This window comes from Nilaparvata lugens, chromosome X, assembly GCF_014356525.2.
Source record: "Nilaparvata lugens isolate BPH chromosome X, ASM1435652v1, whole genome shotgun sequence".
Lineage (NCBI taxonomy): Eukaryota > Metazoa > Arthropoda > Insecta > Hemiptera > Delphacidae > Nilaparvata > Nilaparvata lugens.
Genome location: NC_052518.1, coordinates 94,770,466 through 94,793,645, shown reverse-complemented (window position 1 = coordinate 94,793,645; position 23,180 = coordinate 94,770,466). Strand labels below are relative to the sequence as shown.

Here is a 23,180-nt window from a genome sequence, read left to right as displayed (position 1 = left end):
TTTAATCATTGAAATATTTGCAGCAGCAGTAAAGCACTGCACAGGGTAGATTAGGTAGATAGTCTAGTGTACTAGGTCCACGTTATAAAGGCAATATTTATTTGATGTACATTGGTGTTACTTGACTAAGCAAATAGCTTTGCTAACAAATAGCTCTTCTAGCTTTGCAACGCTGCCAGATAGCTTTTTAAGAATGTGAAAATATAATTATTCAAAAAATTAGATTGAAAGTTTTATTCATGAGCGAGGTCTACTGTTCTGAATAATGAGTTGTGTTTTTTCTGGCTCTAAATTTTGTCAAATTACGCAAAAATGTTCCAATTAATGGTGATTTGAGTGTCATATTATTGTTTTTATTCTGTTTTCAACCATCAAAATTTAAAAATCTTAGTTTTCGTAGTTTTTGTGTGAAAATGGACTAAATTTTAGTGAAGTGAAATCATAACCCTATTTTGGACTTTTAAAATGTTATCTAAATTTGGGAGAGAAATAGTACAAGGAGTATTCTTAGTTTTTCTCTCCCAATCAGTGCTACTTTTGTCATACATGACATCAAAACCTATTCAATTTTTGAAATATTATTTTGTGAATTGGAGATCTGGTCGCGGATTTATTATTAAATATAATTTATAAAGCGAGAAGATCTCGAATGTACAAAGATGAAACGTGTGTTTTATCACGTTTCGTGAAGGCAATATTATGGGTTTTAGCTCCATGCTATACAAACAAGAGTGAGTTGTCTTTTTGTCTGTGAATCAAGGGTGCATGTGTTTTTTACATAAATATAGATCTGGAATTTTTCTTTCGAGGCCCGTATACTTGAACCGTTTGTGAAGTGAGTTGTTGAGTTAAGGCATTGGTTACCTGAAGGTTTCTGTCTTGAGAATTCAATTATAGGCTGTCGGAGTCCGGGCAGTTTAAACCTACATAATTGTATTTTCAGGATTTGAATCTTGTAGGGAAAGCTGGTGTTTTTGATTCAATCAATTGGCAGAGTTTTTTTATATTTTTTTATTTTAAATTCGGGAGTGTTTTATCTGGACCTTGAAGAGCAGGCCAAGGGACTTTTGTTAAGGTAAAGTAAGATCTATAATTCTAAACATTAAATTTTGTTTTTTATTGTTTTATTATCATAAACTGAACGACCACAGATCAGCAAAGCGAGTAGCCCCTGAAATATTCATCTGATTATTATTTCGTAATAAATTCTAATTATAATTCTTATTTCGTAATAAAATAATTTATTGATTTGTTTTAAATATCAAAAACCTGTACGATCTTTTCTTGTTTTTCATTTTCCCACCCTTACATATTTGGTGTAGGCACATATCTTGCTTACATATTTTGGTGGAGGCTTCTCCCGCCGTTCCACATCTTGCTTACATATTTGGTGGAGGCTCAAGTGTTATTTTAATCCAGCTTTATACTTGGACTTTTCTGGTATCCTCAATTCTGTGGTCGCATTGTTTACTATTGAATATTATTTTTATTTCAGTGAAATTTATTATGGGTCAAATAGTTGAGTTTGAACATTCCGGGGCTGTAGAAACAGTTGTTAGGATGAATTTCGAGGATTTAATGAATTGGAATATTTTGGAATTATAATGTTATCATTGCCTATTACAAAATGTATTACTAACGGATTTCGATGGATTAAGAATAACGATTATGAGATAAACGATATTGTAAAGATATTTACGATATTTTGAGATTTTAACTTGTAAAAGCTATGCTATTTGAAGATTTTGTAAGATTGCAAGATTTATGATTAATTCTTATTGGAGAGATTTAGATATTTATGATGATATGGAAAATAATTGATAATTATTAAGAAAGGATTAAATTGAAAATATATTATTGAAGATATTTTGAGATATTATGGAGAATTTATGATTATTAAAACCGGATTAATTGAACATAATCTTTTAGGTTATTTAGACAAATCAGAATAAAAAATAAAAATACTTGGACAATTTCCTGATATTCAGATTACCTCAGATTTGCTAGAGCTATGACCTTCCTGTTGTGCTTTTGGAAGTGCCTAATAAACAATTATTCTCATATTTATATTGTTTATTTTTCTGTGTGGCGAAAAATAACGTTCTCACCATGGGCAAAAATGTTTTTCGGCTCTCAATCTTTTCTAGTCCTCGGCCTACGGCCTCGGACTTGAAAACAGATTTCGAGCCGGAAAAGTCTCATTTTCGGCCCTAGGTGCGAAATATACTATTTCGATCTCCTCACAAATGGTGGAAATTAGAAAAGGAATTGAATACTTGTAGAATGGAATTCGAGGAAGATGGCAGAGATTTTGTAGTGAGAGTTTTATCCCTATGTGGGAAATTAGATTCGAATATGCAGGAAACACGGATTATCAGAATTATTTTAAGAGGTTTGTCTTCACATATATATGGAAGAATTATCACGTTACACAATAGGACCATTGAAGAATTGTTTAAAAATATTGAGCAATATGAATTATCATGCCAGAATTTCTTGAATGTATGGAAATTTGGACAAGTGCAACTAATAGATGATAATATGGAAAAAGAGTTTGAAGAATTATTGGAAATCTGAAATGAATTTGAAATTGAGAATCGTTTTGAAAAAGCTTTTATTTGTGATACATCATGTGAGGATTTTAATACTTGTGATGATATTGTTTTGAATGAAATAAATATTTGTTGTGATGCTAGTTTTACACAAGCACATGAGGAAGATATAATTGACAAAAAGGAAAAATACAGGTTGTTTGAAAATCGTCTGAACTCTGATATATTTTGTAATGAACATGATTCTATTGAGAAAGTGCATCAAAATGCTAGTATTGTTTATAATAATGGAAAGCGAAGACGTAAGCGTAGGAAATGTAAAATTTGTGATAAATGTAATCATCTAACTAGGAATTGTTTTTATAACTTGAGCTACAATGACCGGATACATACAAAGATGAGAGATATTTGTGAAAAAGAAGGCTATGATATTAAAGTGTGCATTTTCGATGGTAGGAAGTTTCCAGGAATTAGAAAACGTAGGAATATTTTGTTAACAGAAAAAAGGTGTTTCATATAACTGATGAAAATTCATTTGGACCCCAAAATGATATTGAAATGAATGGAATGACTTCTGAATCGGGTTTGAAAAATATTGATAATAAACATTCTGTTAACAGGAGGCAACGATCTTTTGATTATGATGAGAACTATTCAATTATTGACAAACAAAAAGCAGGTCGTGTAAATATTATATTGAACGGATTACATGAATGTGAATCAGCAATTCGTGTGAACAGTGAAATAAAAAACACTGAGTCAGATTTGAATAATTGTAATTTTCTGAATGATAATATAAAGGATAATGATTTAAAGGATAATGAGTGAACCAGATGAATTTGTTAATGGGAACACTGTAGAAAAACATGATGAAATTTTGATCAATTTATTGCAATCTGGTAGTAAAAATATCTTGGGAAGCGTGTCCCAGTTAAGCATTAATAGCGATGAAATATTTATTGAAACAATAATTCTGGAGAGGTTTGAAAAACGAACTCAGACTCAGCAGACTCAGCGAAAGTATTACATGAGACAATATTGCTAGTAGAACGAGGCCTTTTAGCTGATTTGCAGTTGTCATTCAATGAAGGACGCTGAACTGTTTAGGACTAATACATTATTCGATGTCAGATAAATTTAAAATAATCATTTCCCGATATGAAGAATGATTAATATTATGTTATGTGGAAATATTATGAGCTAAAAAGAATAATGATAAGAGTAGAATAAGATAATTAGAATAGAATTTTTATTAGATCTGATATTTAACTATTACAGTGTAAATATTATTTTTTGAGGAAGAAAAAAGTTTGTTGAATATCTTCTAATTTGAATGCTTCAAAGGAGGCTTCTCCCGCCGTTCCACATCTTGCTTACACTTTTTAAAAATTATAAATAGATAAATAAATAAATAAATAAAACTATAATTACAACCGACATTCACAAAAACAAATCTTCAAATAATCAACAAATTGAGTCACTATATTCGAAACAAAACGCCTGCGCAGTTCAAATATTCAACCGACAAGCACAGTACTCACTTGGTGGTGACAGTAAAGTTATTGTTTGGAAAGCAGAAGCAGACACAGATCACATCAAACACTATCAATTAGTCCAGTGCTGAGCTGAGACCCAGGCAGGGTACGTGAGGGGGGCGTGCCATTATTGGCTCTTGTTCTTGAGGCCTTCGATGAGGTGCTCGGTCGTCATGAGCGATGGAGTCGGCTGGTGAGCATAGTTCCTGATCTGGTTGAGCGAAATCAAGTTGGGGAAGCTGTTGCCCGAGACTTTTTTGGGCATTTCCATGGCGACCGAAGTCTGCACACTGCCGGGGAGGCCCTCGATCTGGCCGGCGGAGGTCACAACCTTGGTGCCGGGGAAGGCGATGGCGTTGTAGGATAGATCGCGGGTCTGAGATCTGGTGATGGTTGAGGTGGTTGTTGTGATGATGTGAGGGGATGCCCATCGACTGGATGGGTGTGAATGCTGAGGCGGAGGACGTATTGTTCTTGCCGATCACCGAGTCGTGATAGTTTCCTGGGGAAACCGCGCCCGGAGTGGGTGGTGGTGCGGGAGGCCTTCCTGAGTGTGGATCATCCCCTCCATTACCACCACCGTTCATATCTCGGTGCAGGTGATCATTATTTCCCATTGTTTTGTTGTTGGAGAGCCTCGTGCTGACTGATGGGCGGCTGCTTGTCGGTCCTTTCGGCATGCTTCTGATGCATGTGCTCCGACAGGTGGCTCTCTTGCTTGTAGCTCTTGCCGCAGTACTGGCAGATGTGCGTCTTTAGGTGCTTGGACTCCTTGTGCTTGGGGATGTGCTCGAGCAGGGAGGGCTCGTCGGAGAAGCACTTGTAGCAGGAGTTGCACTTGTAGGGCTTGTCGGTCTGGTGGCAGCGCGAGTGCGACTGCAGGTTGCTGAGCTGCGCGAAGGCCTTGTTGCAGTTGGGATGCCGGCACTTGTAGGGCTTGTCGCCGGTGTGTGTGCGTATGTGCTGCTGCAGGTGTGACAGCTGTGTGAAGTTGCGCGGACAGATCTCGCAGCGGAAGGGCTTGATGCCCAGGTGGATGCGCGTGTGCTGGCTCATGTATGCGCTGTTGGCGAATGTCTTGCTGCACTGCGTGCACTTGTATGGCTTCACCTCGTCCATGTGCAGCTGAGAATGAATCTGCAATTCCGATTTGGAGCCGAATATCTGCAAAGACAACAATCAAGACGTTAGTCACCGACAATCAAATTTAATAAGTTACAACTTTCAACAACAGTATTTTCATACACATATTATTTATTAATGTATACATTGAATTACAATATTTTCAGAATGGATTAAATACAACGAGTTTTTTTTCAAAATTATGATATACAGATACTGTGGTTGGTTATTCCAGATGGAACAACTGCAATAGAGAATAAATTCCTCAAAACTTACAAATCACAATTAAATATTCAAAGTGAAGCTTTTTGTTCTATTTTTTCTTTGATTCATTTTCTCATAATTGAACCAATTGTCAACACAAAAACTGTAATGACGGAACAACAAACATGAACCAGCAAATAATAGATCAAATGCCACTTAGGCTAGATGATATTTTATAATATTGTGTGAAACGAGCATGGTTATTAGTAACTCGATAACAAATTAGATGAGTACTATTTATCTGATACATGTTTTATGCTTTCCTAGTTTGTGTACTATTAACTGTATCTATTTTACAAGAAGCCTTCACAAATTTGAACAGTCAATCTTGATAACAGTCAGTTCATTGACATCATTACACATGCTTACGAATTGATGGATCGGCTATAGCTGAATAAAAATAAAAATAAACCGGGCTTTATACAGCGTTCATACAGCTTTATACATTTTAACAGCGTTAAAATTACAAAAAATCACTAAAACTATACAATAATAAATTACTGTTCTCTTCACAAAAGTATATTTGGAAATATTGGTAGTGTGATCACTCACTAGTACACTTATACACTTACTAGTGGATGATCGTAAACAACTTTATTCGTATGTACCACAACAGCAGAATTCCCAAAAACAATAAAGCATTATTGATAACTTTATATAGATGGATTCGGAACAGTATAAAACAGGAAAATTAACAGGTAGCAGGTATTCCATTCTCATAAGCATAAGCCAAGCAATTAGATAATTATGCTGAACTCAACATGCAGAAGCAAAGCATTGTATATTAACAGAGAAGACACCAACATAAATTTGGATGCATTAATTTAAATGTAAGGAATAATATTATAAACAGTATGGACATGAAATATATTTTTGTAGGAGGTGAAGGTTGAAATAATTAATGGTAGATTATTTAAAAATGTTTATGGATCATAGACTATCAAGTATGTATATACGGTCTATAATGAATGGAACTTGAAAATAAGTCGAGTGTTAAATACTCAGTCGACCATCCATAAAGTAGCAACAATCGATCAGGTGAAAATAACTCTATAAAAAGTCGAAGAAGAGCATAAAAGATTGAGGTAACCGATGAAGTATTCACAGAGATTCTTGTAAAATGAAAAAAGGCACAAAAATTCTTCATCCATTTGTTTCGCACGTAGCCTAATACTGGAGCGATGAAAATAGTTTTAAGGACGGAACCAATCTTAATGCAACAAGGTAATATTTATCTTTTTTTCATAAATTCTAGACGGAAACAGGTACTTTGTACAGATTCTAAAAACGTAAATTTTATCAAAAACAAATAAGCTCAATTCAAAATTCCAATTTTTTATCCATTGTTTTGATGAAAACTCAATCAGAGCAGTAATCTATATTCAACTTAATTTATAATCCCCAATCGCTAACTTTTCAAACATAACATTAAGAAACGTAAGACCAAGAACACATCTTGAAAAATATTCTAGTAATGAGATAGAATTACCAATCAATGACAATTTATTAAAATAATAGACACGCACTTGAACTATTCTTAGTGAATTTAAATTTAGTATTGTTCATTGAACGAATTCATCCCTGTTACAATACAAACAGGAAAACCTACAACTTTTCAGAATAATCTTGATTGAAATTAAGTTATAAATCACGATGTGAGACTGTGATCACATTCAATAAGAATCATAATAGAATGAGAATCATGATTGAGAAATCTACTTTGTCATTTTTTTTAACCTGAAGGCTTTTATCCACAGGCTGGACTTCATGGTATGAGAGTTTGGTTAGAAACTTAATTGGAATTTGGATGGAGTACAAAGATAGACTTCATGGATGAATGAAAATGAATAAATGAAATTTATTTATACTTATCAAGAGTAAGGAGTTAACGAGACATTTCAGGACGTAGCAATAAAGTACAGAGGTGACCATACCAAGTAAGAAATTGGTAGCACATCGAATTGATACCCTATTCATAATAGATTATAGATAGGCTAACAATTTGAAATCGCTCATTATTCATCATTCATATTAAAAATAACAGGATGAAACTTGATAATGAGAAGTTGAATTAGTTGCTCCAATACTTATACCGTGATGGTTAGTTGAAGAATCAAAATAGAGTACATGTGTGTTTTCAAAATAGCGTGAAATCAGAATAATAATTGTATACGAGTCGCACGATTAAATTAATTGTAAACCAGAGTGTGTTCTAAGAACATTGTTTCTCCATTAATGCTCTAATTTTGAACGCAAATTCCCTACCCTTATACTTAGTGCGTAAAATGATGCTTACAGCAAGTAGTACAGCCTACAGATCAGCGAGTTCCTTGCTACTGGTTATAATGGTATTAATGATAATTATGTCGGCTTTATCTAAAACCGATCAGACCGGCATCTGATAATGAGATGTATTTGCATTCGGCCATTTCCTTTTTATCCAGCGTTTTTTTATTCATCTGATTTTATTTTCGAAAAGCGGATACTGGACATGCTATAGGCAACATCAGAACTAGTCCTGGTCGACCTTAGCGCTTAGAACAGATTCAGTTTTGTTTTCAAACTGCCTCTCATCAAGGTTAATTTTCCAACGCGAAAATTCAACGTTTGATTTGATGATGCTTTATTTTTACGGTGAGCTGTGATCTCATAGAAAAACTGAATATTGCAGGCTTAATCTGACGATGTTTCCAAGATTGATGAGCTCAATACTTCAAATATGAACATAATAAAATTAAAAGTAGAAGAATGAATTCCTTTATTTTATTCTGAAATGAATAAATTACTTTAGCTGATTTATAAGGAGAGGACGTTCATATTATAGAATTAATCAATAATAAAAGAGTTTTCCATTTTATACATTCTCTTTTTTGGGAAATCCTGCAGAGTGTAAACAGCTAAGTAGTTAGTTTTTCATTCATTAAGCTTCTTTCTATGTTAGCTAAATAATATTCAAATAAATGTGCAGTTGAAGTTTTCTTCTTATAATTCAATAATATTGGTATAGGGTGTCTTTCTCAAGTTTCTTATTCTGAGTGAATGGTGAGTAGTCACTTGAAAGAACACGTAGGTCGGAAATAGGAGTCCAATACTCTAGTTCATTGAGGAAGAATATTATTTAAGACCATCGTTTCACGGTCAGCAGTCTCACGAAAAACAGCAAAGGTGTGAAGCCACTTAGCCACCGAGCCCATAAAGCCGATCAAGTGCCTCCAATCGCTGCCAATAGTGCCAATTCACAATATTACACGGCACTATCCGTTGGTCTCGACCACAAGTTTGAATGAGGTGGTAGAGGGGAAAGATGAATAGGGGTAGGAGGACAAGGAGGAGGAGGAGGAGGAGTTGGTTGGTAGGAGGAGGAGGTTGTTGAATGGACATCAGGCAGATTGCAATCGGCAGTACAGCGATTAGAAGATAAATTATAAATGAGATGCACTGTTCTCGTCCTTCGTCATTCGGACCACAAAGTAATGACACTTAAAGCGACAAAGTAATGTCGCTTCCGGCCGCCGTATCTGGAGAAGTGGACGGCTTCTCCAGGCTCTCCAGGTCGAAATCTTCTTCTTCAGCATCCAGTTCTGAGTTCCGGTGAACCATCAAAATGCGATTAGAGGGTCTCCACCTAGCCATTCGGCTCAAACACGCCTGCTTCGTCTCTCAGATCGACCTCCTTTGTTTCAAGCCGGTCGGTCTCTCTCATCTCTCCTCCGTCTTCTCTCTCCCATTATTTTACACAGCCGTCATATTCATCATCTGCCGACCTTGCCGGCTTTTATTATGTGTATGGTAGTATTTTGTATGAGATTTGTATAAGTGTTTATAGCAATATATATGTCACATGGTGACATATATAAAACCTGATGTAATATGTCACATGGTAACGTATAAGTGGAGTACATGTTCCTCACAAAAAATTTATTACAAGCTTTTTTGTTCAGCTCCCGAAGATAAGCTTATAACCATAGCTAAATTTCAACCAAATTCAAATGGCGACCCGGGAAATTGAGTTTTCATCGAAAACTGTGTGTGTGTGTGTGTGTGTGTGTGTGTGTGTGTGTGTGTGTGTGTGTGTGTGTGTGTGTGTGTGTGTGTGTGTTTCTTTCTTTGTGTGTGTGAGAGAGATATCTCCTTCAACACTCCCCTTCAGCTTTTTCCTGGCATCATTCCATTGTTCTTTACTGATCAGCAGGTGTGATCCAATTGTGCGCATGATGTGTGTGCACAATATACATAGTAATACAATAATATATATATATATATATATATATATATAATATATATATATATATTATATATGTTATATATATATGTTAGTATAGCTATGTAATATTGCAAACTCTTATTTCTCATTTGTATTATTACTGAAATGAATGATGATGAAATATTTGATTCTTTGAATGATGAATCTGATATAGATTTTGATGAGACAATGATCTTACTTATGTAGAGACATAGAGAAGGAAAACGCTTATTATCAATGTAAGAAGATTTTGTTTGTACTCCATATTTGTTTATATCGAGAAATTAATCCAATAAATCGTATACTATCATTAGCAAGTGAGAAATTTAAAGAAAAATAACTTACAACAATAAAAAGGTTTTTCCAAAAGTACATATTTTTTTCATATTTTTCTACTGTCAAATTAATAATGACTGGATATCTAACACACAGTTTAATTTGCTTCCAAAAAATGTCAAAAAATGTATTAGAAGCTTTTTTCTTCGACTCACCAACATTAATAATTATTTATACACACAGCTTTATTGAAATCCCGTCAACCTACATGCCCAGAGCTGATAGATTACATTTCAAACAGCTGACAAAAAATAATCAACTTTTGATTAGAGCAATTTTGTTTCAATAGTACTGTTGCAACAACATAATATGTTAATAATATGAAATCATATTGTGATTTCCTGGAAAAAATATTAATTAATTCTAGAAAGTTGAGGTTATAGTACTCAAATATTTTGTCATCTCCAAATTTTTTTTTTTAATAATAGTAATTATATTTCGATGATGTTCATCATTCCAGGTTGCTAGGTTATTAACAATACTTAGAACCTAATATACCCTACTCTACTCTACTAACACGATTTTCCAATTCTCAAGCCTCATGAATACAACTTTCAAACTAATGAGAAGGGCCAGTACAGTAAGTACAGTAAATTGTGAAGATTTAGCCATGTCATCTGCTATTTTCTACATTGAAAGTGCTAGAGACACTGTTTGCAGGGACACCGGACTTATCAAGGAGGTACCTTTATATCGTCTCCATATTTACAATATAAACATATATCACAACTTTTCTAATACTTAATTTTAAGAAATCGGTCAACTGACGGAAAAATGGAATATGGGCAATTTAGATGATGAATCGTCTCACAGACGATGGTGAGACGAAAAATGATTCTAAATAAGATGGGTTTTTTGGTGACAATGACAGGAGGTTGCTAATGATGTTTTTCATGAAAAGTGGATTCAATGTTATGGCTTGTTATGCTTATGCTGAATGTTAATGCTCACAAATCGGTTTCCGATCTCATACCAAAAGGAAAAAAAGACTTGACACTGTAGAGCGACACAAAAATGAACAAAAAATGCGAAAAGTAGGAACATGAATTGCTGTATCTTTAAAGATACGAAAAAGTAACTTTTGAGGTTATTCTACAGTTTTTTGAATATTACAAAAAAAAAAAAAAAAAAACGGAGGTCTTACCAAAAATCGTTACACATACGTTTCTGCGCCTTGTTTCAAAGAACTTGCATACCAAATTCCATCCAAATCAGACAATATGTGCGACTGTAACTGCGGTACAAATGGTGATGAATCACCATTCATATTTGATGAATAAGCTTTGATTTGATTTGACTTAAAATAAATAACAATACTTCTTAAACTTGATAGCCTACGGCACGACTCTACTCTACTAGCTCGAGACTGTTTTCATTAGCTTAATAGTGGAAGAGTAGAGTGAGAAGCGGTGGTGAGGGAAGGCAAGTGGTAGAGTACTATCCCACTCTACTCTACTAAAAACTAGTACTCTACCATGACTCTACTCTACTATCAGCGTTTTCATTGGGAGAGTTCACAAGATAGTTAGTACTTGCCCAGGGAACTCTACCACTAACTCTACCAATGAAAACCAGGCTTTAAGAATGATCTGAAAGTGATGAATTAATCTTTAGTAATAGCGTGATGATGAAATAGAATAGAATTATGATTATCGAATAAGACGATTTTCGACATGGAAGAAAGATCAGCCTTCAAAAGAGATAGAGAGAGAAGTGAAATCTTAGCTACTCGAGACAATGCAAACCTTTGTCATCAGAAAAACATCTGTGACGAACCTATAGGACGAGTGACAATGGACTATAGATATACCGTAAGTTGTATGGAAGGACCTACAACAACTATTGACGAAGAAGAAGAATAGAAAGAAGAAAATAATAAACAGTAGTAACCTTGTTTGTAAACAAAGTTGACCTGGTGAGGGAGATGACTGATCTACTGTTTACGTTATTATTATGATGATGATGAGGAAATAGTTGAAAAGCGGACGTGTACAAAATTAGACTATTGTTATTGTAAAGTATTATGAATGAATTATCAATTCCTTGATACTCGTGAGACGTCACTTCCTCGTCACTACGAGGTTTTACCGTACTCACAGAGTACGGTACCATACTCTAGATAAAATTCTATATTTGAAACAAGATAATAAACCAATTTTTTTGAAGTATCTGAGGATTGAACTAGCCCTATCAATAGAAGCTTGCATTCTTGGATAAAGTAAATACGGCCTATGAAATAAAGGCTATGCAAAGGCTAAAAATAAACTTTCTACTGGTGATATTTTTCAAAGGAGTTTTTCGATTTGTATATCATCAAGCTATCAAAATGAAAAAGTTTTCTCAGAAAAACATTTTTTTCTGATCATCAATTTTTGAGATATGAGCGCCTAAAGTTAAAATTTTTGGGACAGAACATTTCAAATTCTGTAAGAGATAAATCCATGAGATTTAGAGAATAAATTCTACATGGTATTGTTGATTGAATAAAACCTTTTTTTGAAAATTTCAATTTTTGAGAAAGTTATTCAATTTACTAAAAATGGCCTAATATAACTCAATTAAAAGTTATTTTTGGTCATTTTTAGTAAATTGAATAACTTTCTCAAAAATTGATATTTTCAAGAATTTTTTGTTTTATTCAATCAAAAATACCATGAAGAATTTATTCTCTAAATCTCATGGATTTATCTCTTAACAGAATTTGAAATGTTCTGTACCAAATATTCAAACTTTAGACGCTCATATCTCAAAAAGTAATGATCGAAAAAAAATGTTTCCCAAGAAAACTTTTTCATTTTAATAGGATGATGATTTCCAAAAATCAAAAAACTGAAAAATATCACCAGTAGAAAGGTTATTTTTAGCCTTTGCACAGCCTTAACCAAAATAATTACGGTATTAACTTGAGGTGACCATATTTGTAATTACCTTAACATACATTATGATGGTCAGGCCAAAACGAGACATGATAGCGTCCCTCAAGTAAATCTGGACACAAAGGGACGCTAACCTAAAAAGCTGGACTTTCTCGCCGAAAGCAGGAACAAAAGTCCATTAGTACAATTGTACTAAAAGCGGTACAATTTCATAATTATTGTAGACAGTGTGAATTAAAAATGTTTGCAGTTATTTAATGAGTTTATCGATTAACAACTAAGAACTATCTTGAAAACGTAATTGGCTAATTTTCGACTGTATGCAATAGCCTAATGCTGTAAGTGAGCTCACTTGATAATATTAGAGTGTATTGAATTCCGGTGAATATCTATGAGAATAAATAAAGAGAGATGAGTAATACATTATACGAATGTTATCTTATAATACTGATTAATACTCACTCGAAACGAAGCTTTAGACCGATGACACCTTCAAGAAATTACAGGAACAAGACCCACGCTAACCGCCAAAATACCGTGAGAGAGACGCCAATCTTGTTTACATTCTCACAAACTAAACTAGAGGGCGTTGAACCTCAAATTCAAATAAATTCGAAAAAATTATTCTGAAAAAACAAAGAAATTGAGTGATTGAAAATTGAATTTAATCATATTCATTCAAAATAAAGTTTCTTTGTTGTTCAAATTGATCTTTATCCCTTGTAATCATTATATCTAGGCTGATGTTTTGAGCAGGTAAATACAAATAATTCAAAATAAATGCTCAAGGAGCAGAATAAATGTTTCGAAAGTTATAAAAATCGTCATATATTAAATCAAAAAACGCTGATAAAATCGATAGATTGAATGTAAAGTTATATATCAATAATGATCTATTTGAATCAACAAATTTGGTTGGCGATGCTTCAAATATTTGACCGCGCAATTCAAAAACATTTGTGCACAAATTCAGCTTGTGTCGTTGGAATTGAAAGCATGATAAAGCCACTATACATTACTAAATAGAATTAATCCTTATTCTTGGCAATCATGATTAGTTCGTCTAACAAAAATATAATATTATGGAGACGGCAAAAGTCTTAACTTGCTTTCAATTCCAACGACACGAGCTGAATATGTGGGCAAATATTTTTGAATCGCGCGGTCAAATATTTGAAGTATCGCCAACAAAATTTGTTGATTTAAATAGATCAGTATTGATACTTATCTTTACATTCGATTTATCGATTTTATCAACGTTTTTGATTTAATATGAAGTTTTTTATAACGTTTAGAACATTTATTCTGCTTCTTGAGCATTTATTTTGAATTATTTGTAACAAAAAATTGTATTCACCAGCCCAATACATCAGCCTAAATCTAATAATTACGACTGATGAAGATTAATTTTAACAACAAATAAATTTTATTTTAAATCAATATAATTAAATTTAATGTTGAATCACTCAATTTCTAGGTCTATGTTTTTTCGAAATAATTTTTTCGAATTTATTGAAATTTGAAGCTACACTCACTCTGGAGTGTGTTGATGTAGTTTGCAACTACACAGACAGTGGCTTCCGTTTCGGCGTTTAGCACCATTTTTCCTTCACTGAAGCCTGAAAGTGTCATCGAGTCATCGTTATCAATCTCAAGCCGCTTTTGAAGTGAGTATTAATCACTATTATAAGATAACATTCGTATAATTATTTATTAATCATCTCTCTTTATTTATTCTCATGCATTTTCATCAAAATTCAATACACTCTAATGCTATCAAGTGAGCTCAGCTTTAGCAGTAGGGTAGCCTATAGTCGAAAATTATCCAATTTCGTTTTCAAGATTGTTTTTATTTGCTAATCGATAAACTGGCTATACAGAACTGCAAACCTTTTTAATTCACACTGTCTACAAAAGTTATGAAATTGTACCGCTTTTAGTACAATTGTACTAATGGACTTTTGTTCGTGCTTTCGGCGAGAAAGTCCAGCTTTTTAGGTTAGCGTCCCTCTGTGCCCAGATTCACTTGAGGGACGCCATCATGTCTCGTTTTGGCCTGACCATCATAATGTATGTTAAGGTAATTACAAATATGGTCACCTCAAGTTAATACTGTAATTACTTTGGTTAATTTCATAGGCCGTATTTACTTTATCCAAGAATGCAAGCTTCCATTGTTGGGACGGTTCAATCTTTCGAAACTAATATGTCATTATTATTATGATTTTATGAGAAATTATCTTGTTTCAAATAGAGAATTTTATCTGGAGTAAGGTAAAACCTCGTTATAGAGACGTCTCACGTGAAAGAATAAATTGAGGAATTTGTAATTGTAACAGTATGCCTACAGTATTGTATTCAGTACAGTAATTTGTCAACTCACAGCTGTACGTTATTACTTTCCTTGCCCTACTACCATAGGTAAGAAAAGTATTGCTTTCCAAAAAAAAATTAAGGTACCCCAATTTCAAGTTTTCTATACGTTTCAATTTCCCCTGAGTCCAAAAACATGATTTTTGGGTGTTGGTCTGTTTGTGTGTGTGTGTGTGTGTGTGTGTGTGTGTATGTCTGTTAACACGATAACTCCATTCCTAATTAACCGATTGACTTGAAATTTTAAACTTAAGGTCCTTATATCATGAGGACCCGACAATAAGAAATTCAATAAAATTCAATTCAAGATGGCGGAAAAAATGGCGGATAATTACTAAAAAACCATGTTTTTCACGATTTTCTCAAAAACGGCTCTAACGATTTTCTTTAAATTTATACCATGGATAGCTATTTATAAGCCCTATCAACTGACATGAGTCTCATTTCTGGGAAAATTGCAGGAGCTGCGTAATATTCTCGAGAAAAATGGCAGATAATTACTAAAAAACCTTGTTTTTCACGGTTTTCTCGAAAACGGCTCTAACGATTTTCTTCAAATTTATACCATGGGTAGCTATTTATAAGCCCTATCAACTGACAGGAGTCTCATTTCTAGGAAAATTGCAGGAGCTGCTTAATATTCTTGAGAAAAATGGCGGATAATTACTGAAAAACCATGTTTTTCACGATTTTCTCAAAAATTACTCGACTCATTTATTTCAAATTCATATTCTGTATAGTTATTTATCAGCTCCATCAACTGGCATGAGTCTCCTTTCTGGGAAACTAATGGGGGGTTCACTCCATCCTTGAGAAATGGACTTTGTAACCTCCTTCTCGTGCATGAGGTAGGTAGGTAGAGCAGTCTATAAAAATAACACATAGTCGAGATATTTCATCTGTAGAACAGCTGTTTTGACGACTTTTAAAAAATCATCGGATTTCACAATTTACAAAAAGGGAAAAGTACTCTGAAAACAATTATATACACACATGTACAGTAGTCTGATCGTAGTTTCAAATAATTATGTTGCCGCCAATCGTCATTATGTTATTTCTCTAAATTATTGTCGTTTAAGAATGAGGCTCCAAGTTCAATGAGCAAGGAAAGTTGTGTGAGTGTACCACACCAGATTTTATCTTTATGTTATAGAAGCAATTCAAAAGCAGTTTTAAACTAATTCTAATCACGTATTTTGAGAGCAGAATAATTCTTATCAATATTGATTTGCAATAGGTTATGTAGTCAAGTTAGTTGATTTAAGCTCCTATAGGTTATATTGGAAGTTTGGGCTTGCAATGGGACGACTGACGAATCACGAAATCCATTGGATGAACCAAATCGTTATAAAATGGAATACTGTAAGATTTGAATTCGAATTTAAGTACAGATAGGGAATTATTGATAAGTTTGCAAGTTGCTGTCGTTTATACAGTGGTGTGGTGACCACCCCCCCCCCTCAACAAAAAGGTCGACGCAACTCCCTAAATATTCAGAAAACAATTACAATTCAGCTTATAAGTTTTACTCCCCCATACAAAGAAATTGAAAAATGTAAGTTAGTCATAGAGTATATTTTGAAGATAGAGAATAGCGGAAAAGGTAGCTGACAGTGTTGAAATAAAGTAGCTGAAAAATATAATGCAAGTACTGTATCTAAACTGTTTTCTCTTTCTTCGTTGATTCTATAGTCAATCTTGCATCTGCCGCTTCACAGTGTTTTGACACATCATTTACAAGCTACCTTCTCCGCTACCCTCTACTTTCGTCGCTCCACCCTTACAAAATGTATCATTCTTCAATGATTGAATAATACATTTTCATAATTTATTGAGATTCAAAATCTTGTTAGTTACAATGTATAAATATAATCACTCATACATTGTTAAAACGACCTGGCAAGTTGCAGAGCTAGATAAGGATAACGCTGTCTGCTTTGTCGAATTATAGACAAGAATTTCAACACCAATGTTAATCCAAATACTATCATCATAACATGAACGTCACTCTAGTGAGGTCCACGCTATAATGGTAGTGTTTGGTTAGCAATGGTATTGCTATTCTTGTCTATCATTCAACAAAACGGATAGCGCTATCTCTTTCTCGCTTTGCTCTGTTAACAATTTAGAATTAATAATTAACAGAATATTTCATCTTAATTATGTTGAAAAATCATTATAAAATTATTGAAAAATATAATTTCTAGCTTAATAAAATAGAATTGATTAATTTAAACGAGAAAGAAAAGCTAATATTAAATTAATAAACCTGTATCAGCTACCGTCTATAGAAGGCATTGACAAGACAGAGGATCTGCAACGTTTTTCTCCTATGCCATTATAACGTGAACCTCACTATAGTTGGTTATCTGAAAAGGTTCTATGTGATTTCACAAGTTAGTATCTGTTTCATACTGGAGACTTACACCATACAGCAGAAATATCGTTTTGCTTTCTTCGAATCGGTTGCAGACTTGCAGTATGTAGTTCTACTACAAGGATACGCGCTATTCTAAATGATGGATCCATTTCTAAGAATTGCTATTCATTGAAGTACTTATCTAAAACGAGATTGATATTTTTAGAATCTATGTGCAAAATTTGGAGATCTAAGTTATTCCCGTTTTTCCGGTATGCAATCCACAAGTTGACATGTTTTGATGCGAACACAACCCTACTCTCTCTTATTATATAGATGAACAATCTTAATACCCTGCCTTTGGGACTCATCATCTGTCTTATTATATATAAGTAAAGATTTTTTGGGATGTAAAAAATTTCATCTATCTACCGATGGAAAGGGAAATTCCAAAGTTATCAGTTTTCACGCAGTTAGGGGCTAACGATCGGTCACTCCTGCACCGGGTACTATCGTTAGGGCCAAGCGACATTAAGCGTTTTGAGGCTTTTTTGCACAGGGCAGAAAGCTCTTCCATTGGCTGATAATCAGCTGATTGGGTTGGCGTTCGGGAATCAGCCAATCAGAGAGCTTCTTGCCCTGCCGATTCGTCTGCTTAAACGCCTGAAAAAACTCTTCTTATACCGTAGCTTGTCCCTGTAATTTGATGGGTTGTTAATTTTTTTTATTTTAATTTGAACCCATAAGATGAAACACAAAAATTATAATTCTATAGTGAAAATAAAATAAAGAAAATTATAAAAGATTATGAATGAAAAAATTCAATTGATGAAAAATGTTTAATCTGTACTGTGTATTTTAATTGCAGAAATGGAACAAGTGGTACCCGATGGAGATGCTGGAATAGACATTCCAGTACAAGCAGCTGAGATGGAAGTAGAAGCTCCTGGTGCAGCAGCAGCTGCAGATGATGCCCAGTTAGACGAGCATCGGAGTCGCTCTCTCGGCCGCCGTCGCCGTCGGTCTCGTCGAACTCTCCTACACTCACGTCGCGGGCGTGGACGGGGTGCACGGGGTGGACGTGGGCGTGGAAGAGGTAGCTCCAGGTAATAAAACAAATCTTACAGTTTCTTAGGGTGGACAGTACCATATACAAAGTGTCCCACGAAAGGTGTTGAAATTTACAACAAAAAATGTCCATTAAAATTTTCTTATATCGACCTTAATTTTTGAGGTCTTTAGATTTTTCGAAAAATGTCAATAACTAGAGCACTATCAGTCAATATTCAATTCTAATTTGATTTGTTTGGAAAGAGGAAGACATTTGCAATGAGATTGATATAATATTTGTTCCGTTTATTGACGTTTTTGAACATTCAATGAGCGCTCGAAGTTGAGAAACGAGCATTCGTCTAGTTCAAAGCTAAATTTCAAACAATTCTAATGCTCATAAAATGTTCAAAAACGTCATATGAAGTAGCAAATAATATAAATCTGATTGGAAATTTCTTTTTCTTTCCAACTATATCCTTGGAATTAGATTTTGGCTGATAGTTTTCTAGTTATTGACGCTTTTCAAAAATATCGAAAAATCAATTATCTTGAAATTATTTTTTCAAAAATATCGAAAAATCACAAGAATTATTTTGAATTAGTTTATCAAAAATATAGAAAAATTAATAATCTTGAAAACTAAGGTCGATAGGAAAATTTTACTGAACATTTTTCATTACAGATTTCAATATTATAATCTATGGTGTTCGGCTGTTACACTTTTCGTGAGACAATCGGCTGACCTTTTTTAGTAAAACCATAGCGAAATGATGGCATAAATATGCTTTCTTCCTCTATGGTAAAACTTAGCTATCTTTGCTGTCTTTGCTGAATGGCCACTAACGGCAGGACAAGTTTGTTGAACATGTGTCGACATACATTGTTGTATCAAGACAGCAAAAGGCTTTGAACGAAATTTTTTGAGGTAAGGTCTTTGTATCTTCGATTTTTGGTTGTTTATTTCTTCTCCACTGCTCTATTCGAGGTTAGATTATTTTTGAGTACGGTAATTATAATGTGTAATTTTCCAATGGTTTATTTTATGTCAGAAGCTTCTGTCAAACAGCTGTTTTTTGATCGAAGCCTATCGCTGATGACACAACATGCATGACTAGTATGTGTGTACACTTGTGTTCAACACACTTGTCCTGTCGTTAGTTGCAATTCTAAACAGCACAGATCGCTGAGTTTTACTAAAAAAGGATAGTATAATATTATATTGTAGTGTATTCTTCAAAACTACATAATGATATAAACAAAAACTGTTGATATGGTTGGTAGAATTATCACCTGTAATTTATTGACATAGAAAAAAGGTACATTTTAAATTTACATCATCAGTATTCAAAGAATTGAAACACAACGTTATTGAAGAGATGAATCAACATCGTGTTTTCAGTACATGGCCATTTAAGGCTCAACTCACACGACTCAGAGACTCGACTCTAGTCGAGAGCATGTGTTTTCAAATGGTGACAGTCGCGGAGACTAGAATAGACTGGTCTGAGTGTCACCATTTGGAAACACATGCTCTCGACTACAGTCGAGTCTATTCTCGACCTGAGTCGCGTAAGTGTGAGTTGAGCCTTACAGATAAAAAAATATACAAATAATACTATCGAAGGTGGTGAAAAAAGAAAATTGGCAACCTAACCATCCTATTATTTCCACTGACTTTATAACTATTTCCTAGAGCGTTTTAGAATAGAATGACTTTTATTTGATGACGTGGCGAAGATTAATCAGTAATGTCCACCAAATAAAAGTCATTCTATTCTATTCTACGAATGAGACTTTGATGTAGTCAATACCACTGTACTTGTTCAAAAACACTATACTGAGTACGGTATTGATAACATCGATTTCTCATGCTTTTTATTATCTAAAAATACCACAACATACATTTTTTTCCATACCATAAAATTATTAAAACACAATAGAAAATTATCAAGTACCGTACCCTTTATATCATTGCAATACTACTAGTTTTAACTCTTCAAGAGCCATTTTCAAGCGGAAAACAAAAGTTGAAGTAAGTTTCATTTACACTTGAAGAGTTGTAAAGGGAACTTGATTATTTTAATTGTGTTTTAATAATCAGTAGCCCCATACTCCGTGCAAATTTACTTCAGACTTGAAGGAATTTTCGGCGCAGATAAATGGAGGGAGATCAGCCAATTGCAGTGATGGATAGAGTCATAGGTGGAAGCGCAGTTGTGAATTTGTCGATTAGAGTCACTTGAGTCTGTGATTGCTGAGAGGAAACTTCCCAAGTTTAACAAGAGCGCTTGAATGCTCACTGCAAATATTAGAGAACGCTGGCCGGTACACAACGGCAACATAGCCGCCGTTGTATCCCTGCCGCTGTATGCCTTCTCTGCTGCGCATGTCCATCCCAAGTCAGAAGTAATTCTGAACAGAGTATAACAATAAGAGTGAATGATGAAATTATCAGTCTATTCTATTCGAATAGACTAGAATACATTAGAATAGAATACACGCGAGCCTCACAATGTGGCATGTTTTAATCATGTTCCGTGTTATGCTTTAATACTGGCTCGCACAAAATAAATGAATTGAATAAAATAGTATGGTGTTGTATTGTGAATTTCAGGCGCGCGAGGAGCGAGTCTCCGATTGACCCGATTCCGATTGACCCGTTTATACCTCCTATGGAGGGAATCCCGAATCCGTTAGCGGATCATGCAGCAATGGTCAGGGCGGAGATCGAGTTGGAAGCTGTGAGAGAAAGCTCGAATCCCCACGGGGACGGTCCGTCCCCGTTGCCGTCGTCTGAGGACGAAGATTAAAAAATCAGAATCAATTATTTTCAATAATCCAGAGGTGATAGGGTGGAAGAGGATAATATTAAAAAACAACACGGAGATGAATAAATTCTAATTTAATTTAGCGATAATATAAAAAATCTTTTAAAAACTGAATCACTTATAACAGATATTATTCATCTTCTACTAGAGGAAAAACAAAACTATATTTAATAACAATTTGACATTTACTATGCATATGAATATTCTTGCATCTGTTTTATCTCTGCTCCTACACATCGTTTTCTTTGTCCTCATCTTCTGCTAGTACATGAGCACAGGGCCTAGAAAAATAAATATTAGATCATTCTCAGAAAATTATAGAATTTACCAGAAGATGATTTACAAGCAAGTCTTGTGTCTGATATAGTTACTCACGTTTCAGTTCATAGTTATATTTAGAAAACAGGACACTCCAGTGCAAGAGATGAGGAGATTTATGATTCTGATGATGGAAAGACAAATTTTTTAATTCGACAGAGTCACTTTGTAAAAATATGTAAATGTGTATGTCGATGTTGTAGAAATAAATAAAACTGATTGTACAAATAAAACTGTAGAATTTTCAATGAAAATAGAATGAAATTTCAATGATCAATGACCTGATGAAAGGCATAGCACATAGATACGATGGGCTCATCGTAGAGAGAATGATGTGCACTGCATCATTAGCATATTGGAATTCTTGGATCCAAAAACAAAACGGAAAATTTGGAGATTATAATTCACTTCTGTAGTGACAAGATCTATAAAAGGCCTTCTTGTGCTATGTGCTTTCTTTTTCTTGGTCTATTACTTTGTCCATCTTGCAAGGCATCAATAAATGATTGTGTTTTAGTGTTTTATGACACACTAAGGCTAGTCACATATTGAGACGCGACGCGAATATGCATCTGCTGGATGAGTCAATATCATACGATCATATTATAATATTCACATTGACACGTGTGATCATAATATGATGCTAACTCACCTAGCAGACTCAGGCCACTTCATGCCACGTCGCGTCTCAATATGCGACTTGCCTAAGCGACGTCACTATTTTATGGAACACCAAAATTATATTACAAATTGAGACTCATGTGGAAAATAAGAATAATAAATTGTATATAAATACTTTGAATTAATAAAAATACATCATGTGAATATTTCATAAAATTCAAGTTGAAAAATGAGTGTGAAAACATTGCAGTCTGCCCTCTCAAATCCTTGTCACTCAGCAATAGTGTTTCATTTACTACTATATACAAGATATTATACACTATGTGATTCCTATCATTAAAGTTCAAGAAAAAAGGTAATTTAAAAGGAAAATAAAAGTAGGCCTATGCTCAACAATGTCCCAGCCACGTTTAAGGTTGTGCACCACACTTTTGCAAACATTTCACTGATGATAGTTTTCGACGTTTTTCGATTTGACAGCTCAAGTTACCAAAAAAGAATAAATCTATTTTAAATCACGAAACACAGACTATTTCGTCATTTCTACTTTTTAAGAAATGAGCAACCATTTGAAGTGGGTTTTTTGAGAATTGGTATCAAATAAACCCATCAAATTTTGAGGATAAATTGTTCAAATAATAGTTTGTAGAATTATATACTTGATTTTCCAGAATGAACTCATTCCAGTTTTTAATATTAA

At 34.1% G+C, this 23,180-nt stretch overlaps 2 protein-coding genes across 4 annotated transcripts; one reads left to right on the top strand and one right to left on the bottom strand.

Annotated features, from left to right (window-relative positions):
• Positions 1-915: 915 nt before the first annotated feature.
• Positions 916-22,092, top strand: LOC111046578. 3 transcript variants are annotated; one of them, XM_039442733.1, is made up of 3 exons: positions 916-1,075; positions 18,529-18,766; positions 21,328-22,092. In XM_039442733.1, exons 2-3 carry the CDS (start codon positions 18,531-18,533, stop codon positions 21,521-21,523), a joined length of 432 nt encoding a protein of 143 aa, XP_039298667.1. In that variant the 5' UTR covers positions 916-1,075; positions 18,529-18,530; the 3' UTR covers positions 21,524-22,092. The 3 variants fall into 3 exon arrangements, with proteins under 3 accessions (XP_039298667.1, XP_022187849.2, XP_039298668.1); XM_022332157.2 differs by lacking the exon at positions 916-1,075 and adding an exon at positions 14,516-14,595; XM_039442734.1 differs by lacking the exon at positions 916-1,075 and adding an exon at positions 14,925-15,008.
• Positions 3,972-13,019, bottom strand: LOC111050121 (zinc finger protein rotund). The gene is given in 4 exon segments (XM_039442119.1): positions 3,972-4,455; positions 4,457-4,720; positions 4,722-5,251; positions 12,981-13,019. Coding segments are annotated over 4 exon segments (1,074 nt in total). The 3' UTR covers positions 3,972-4,214.
• Positions 22,093-23,180: the final 1,088 nt, after the last annotated feature.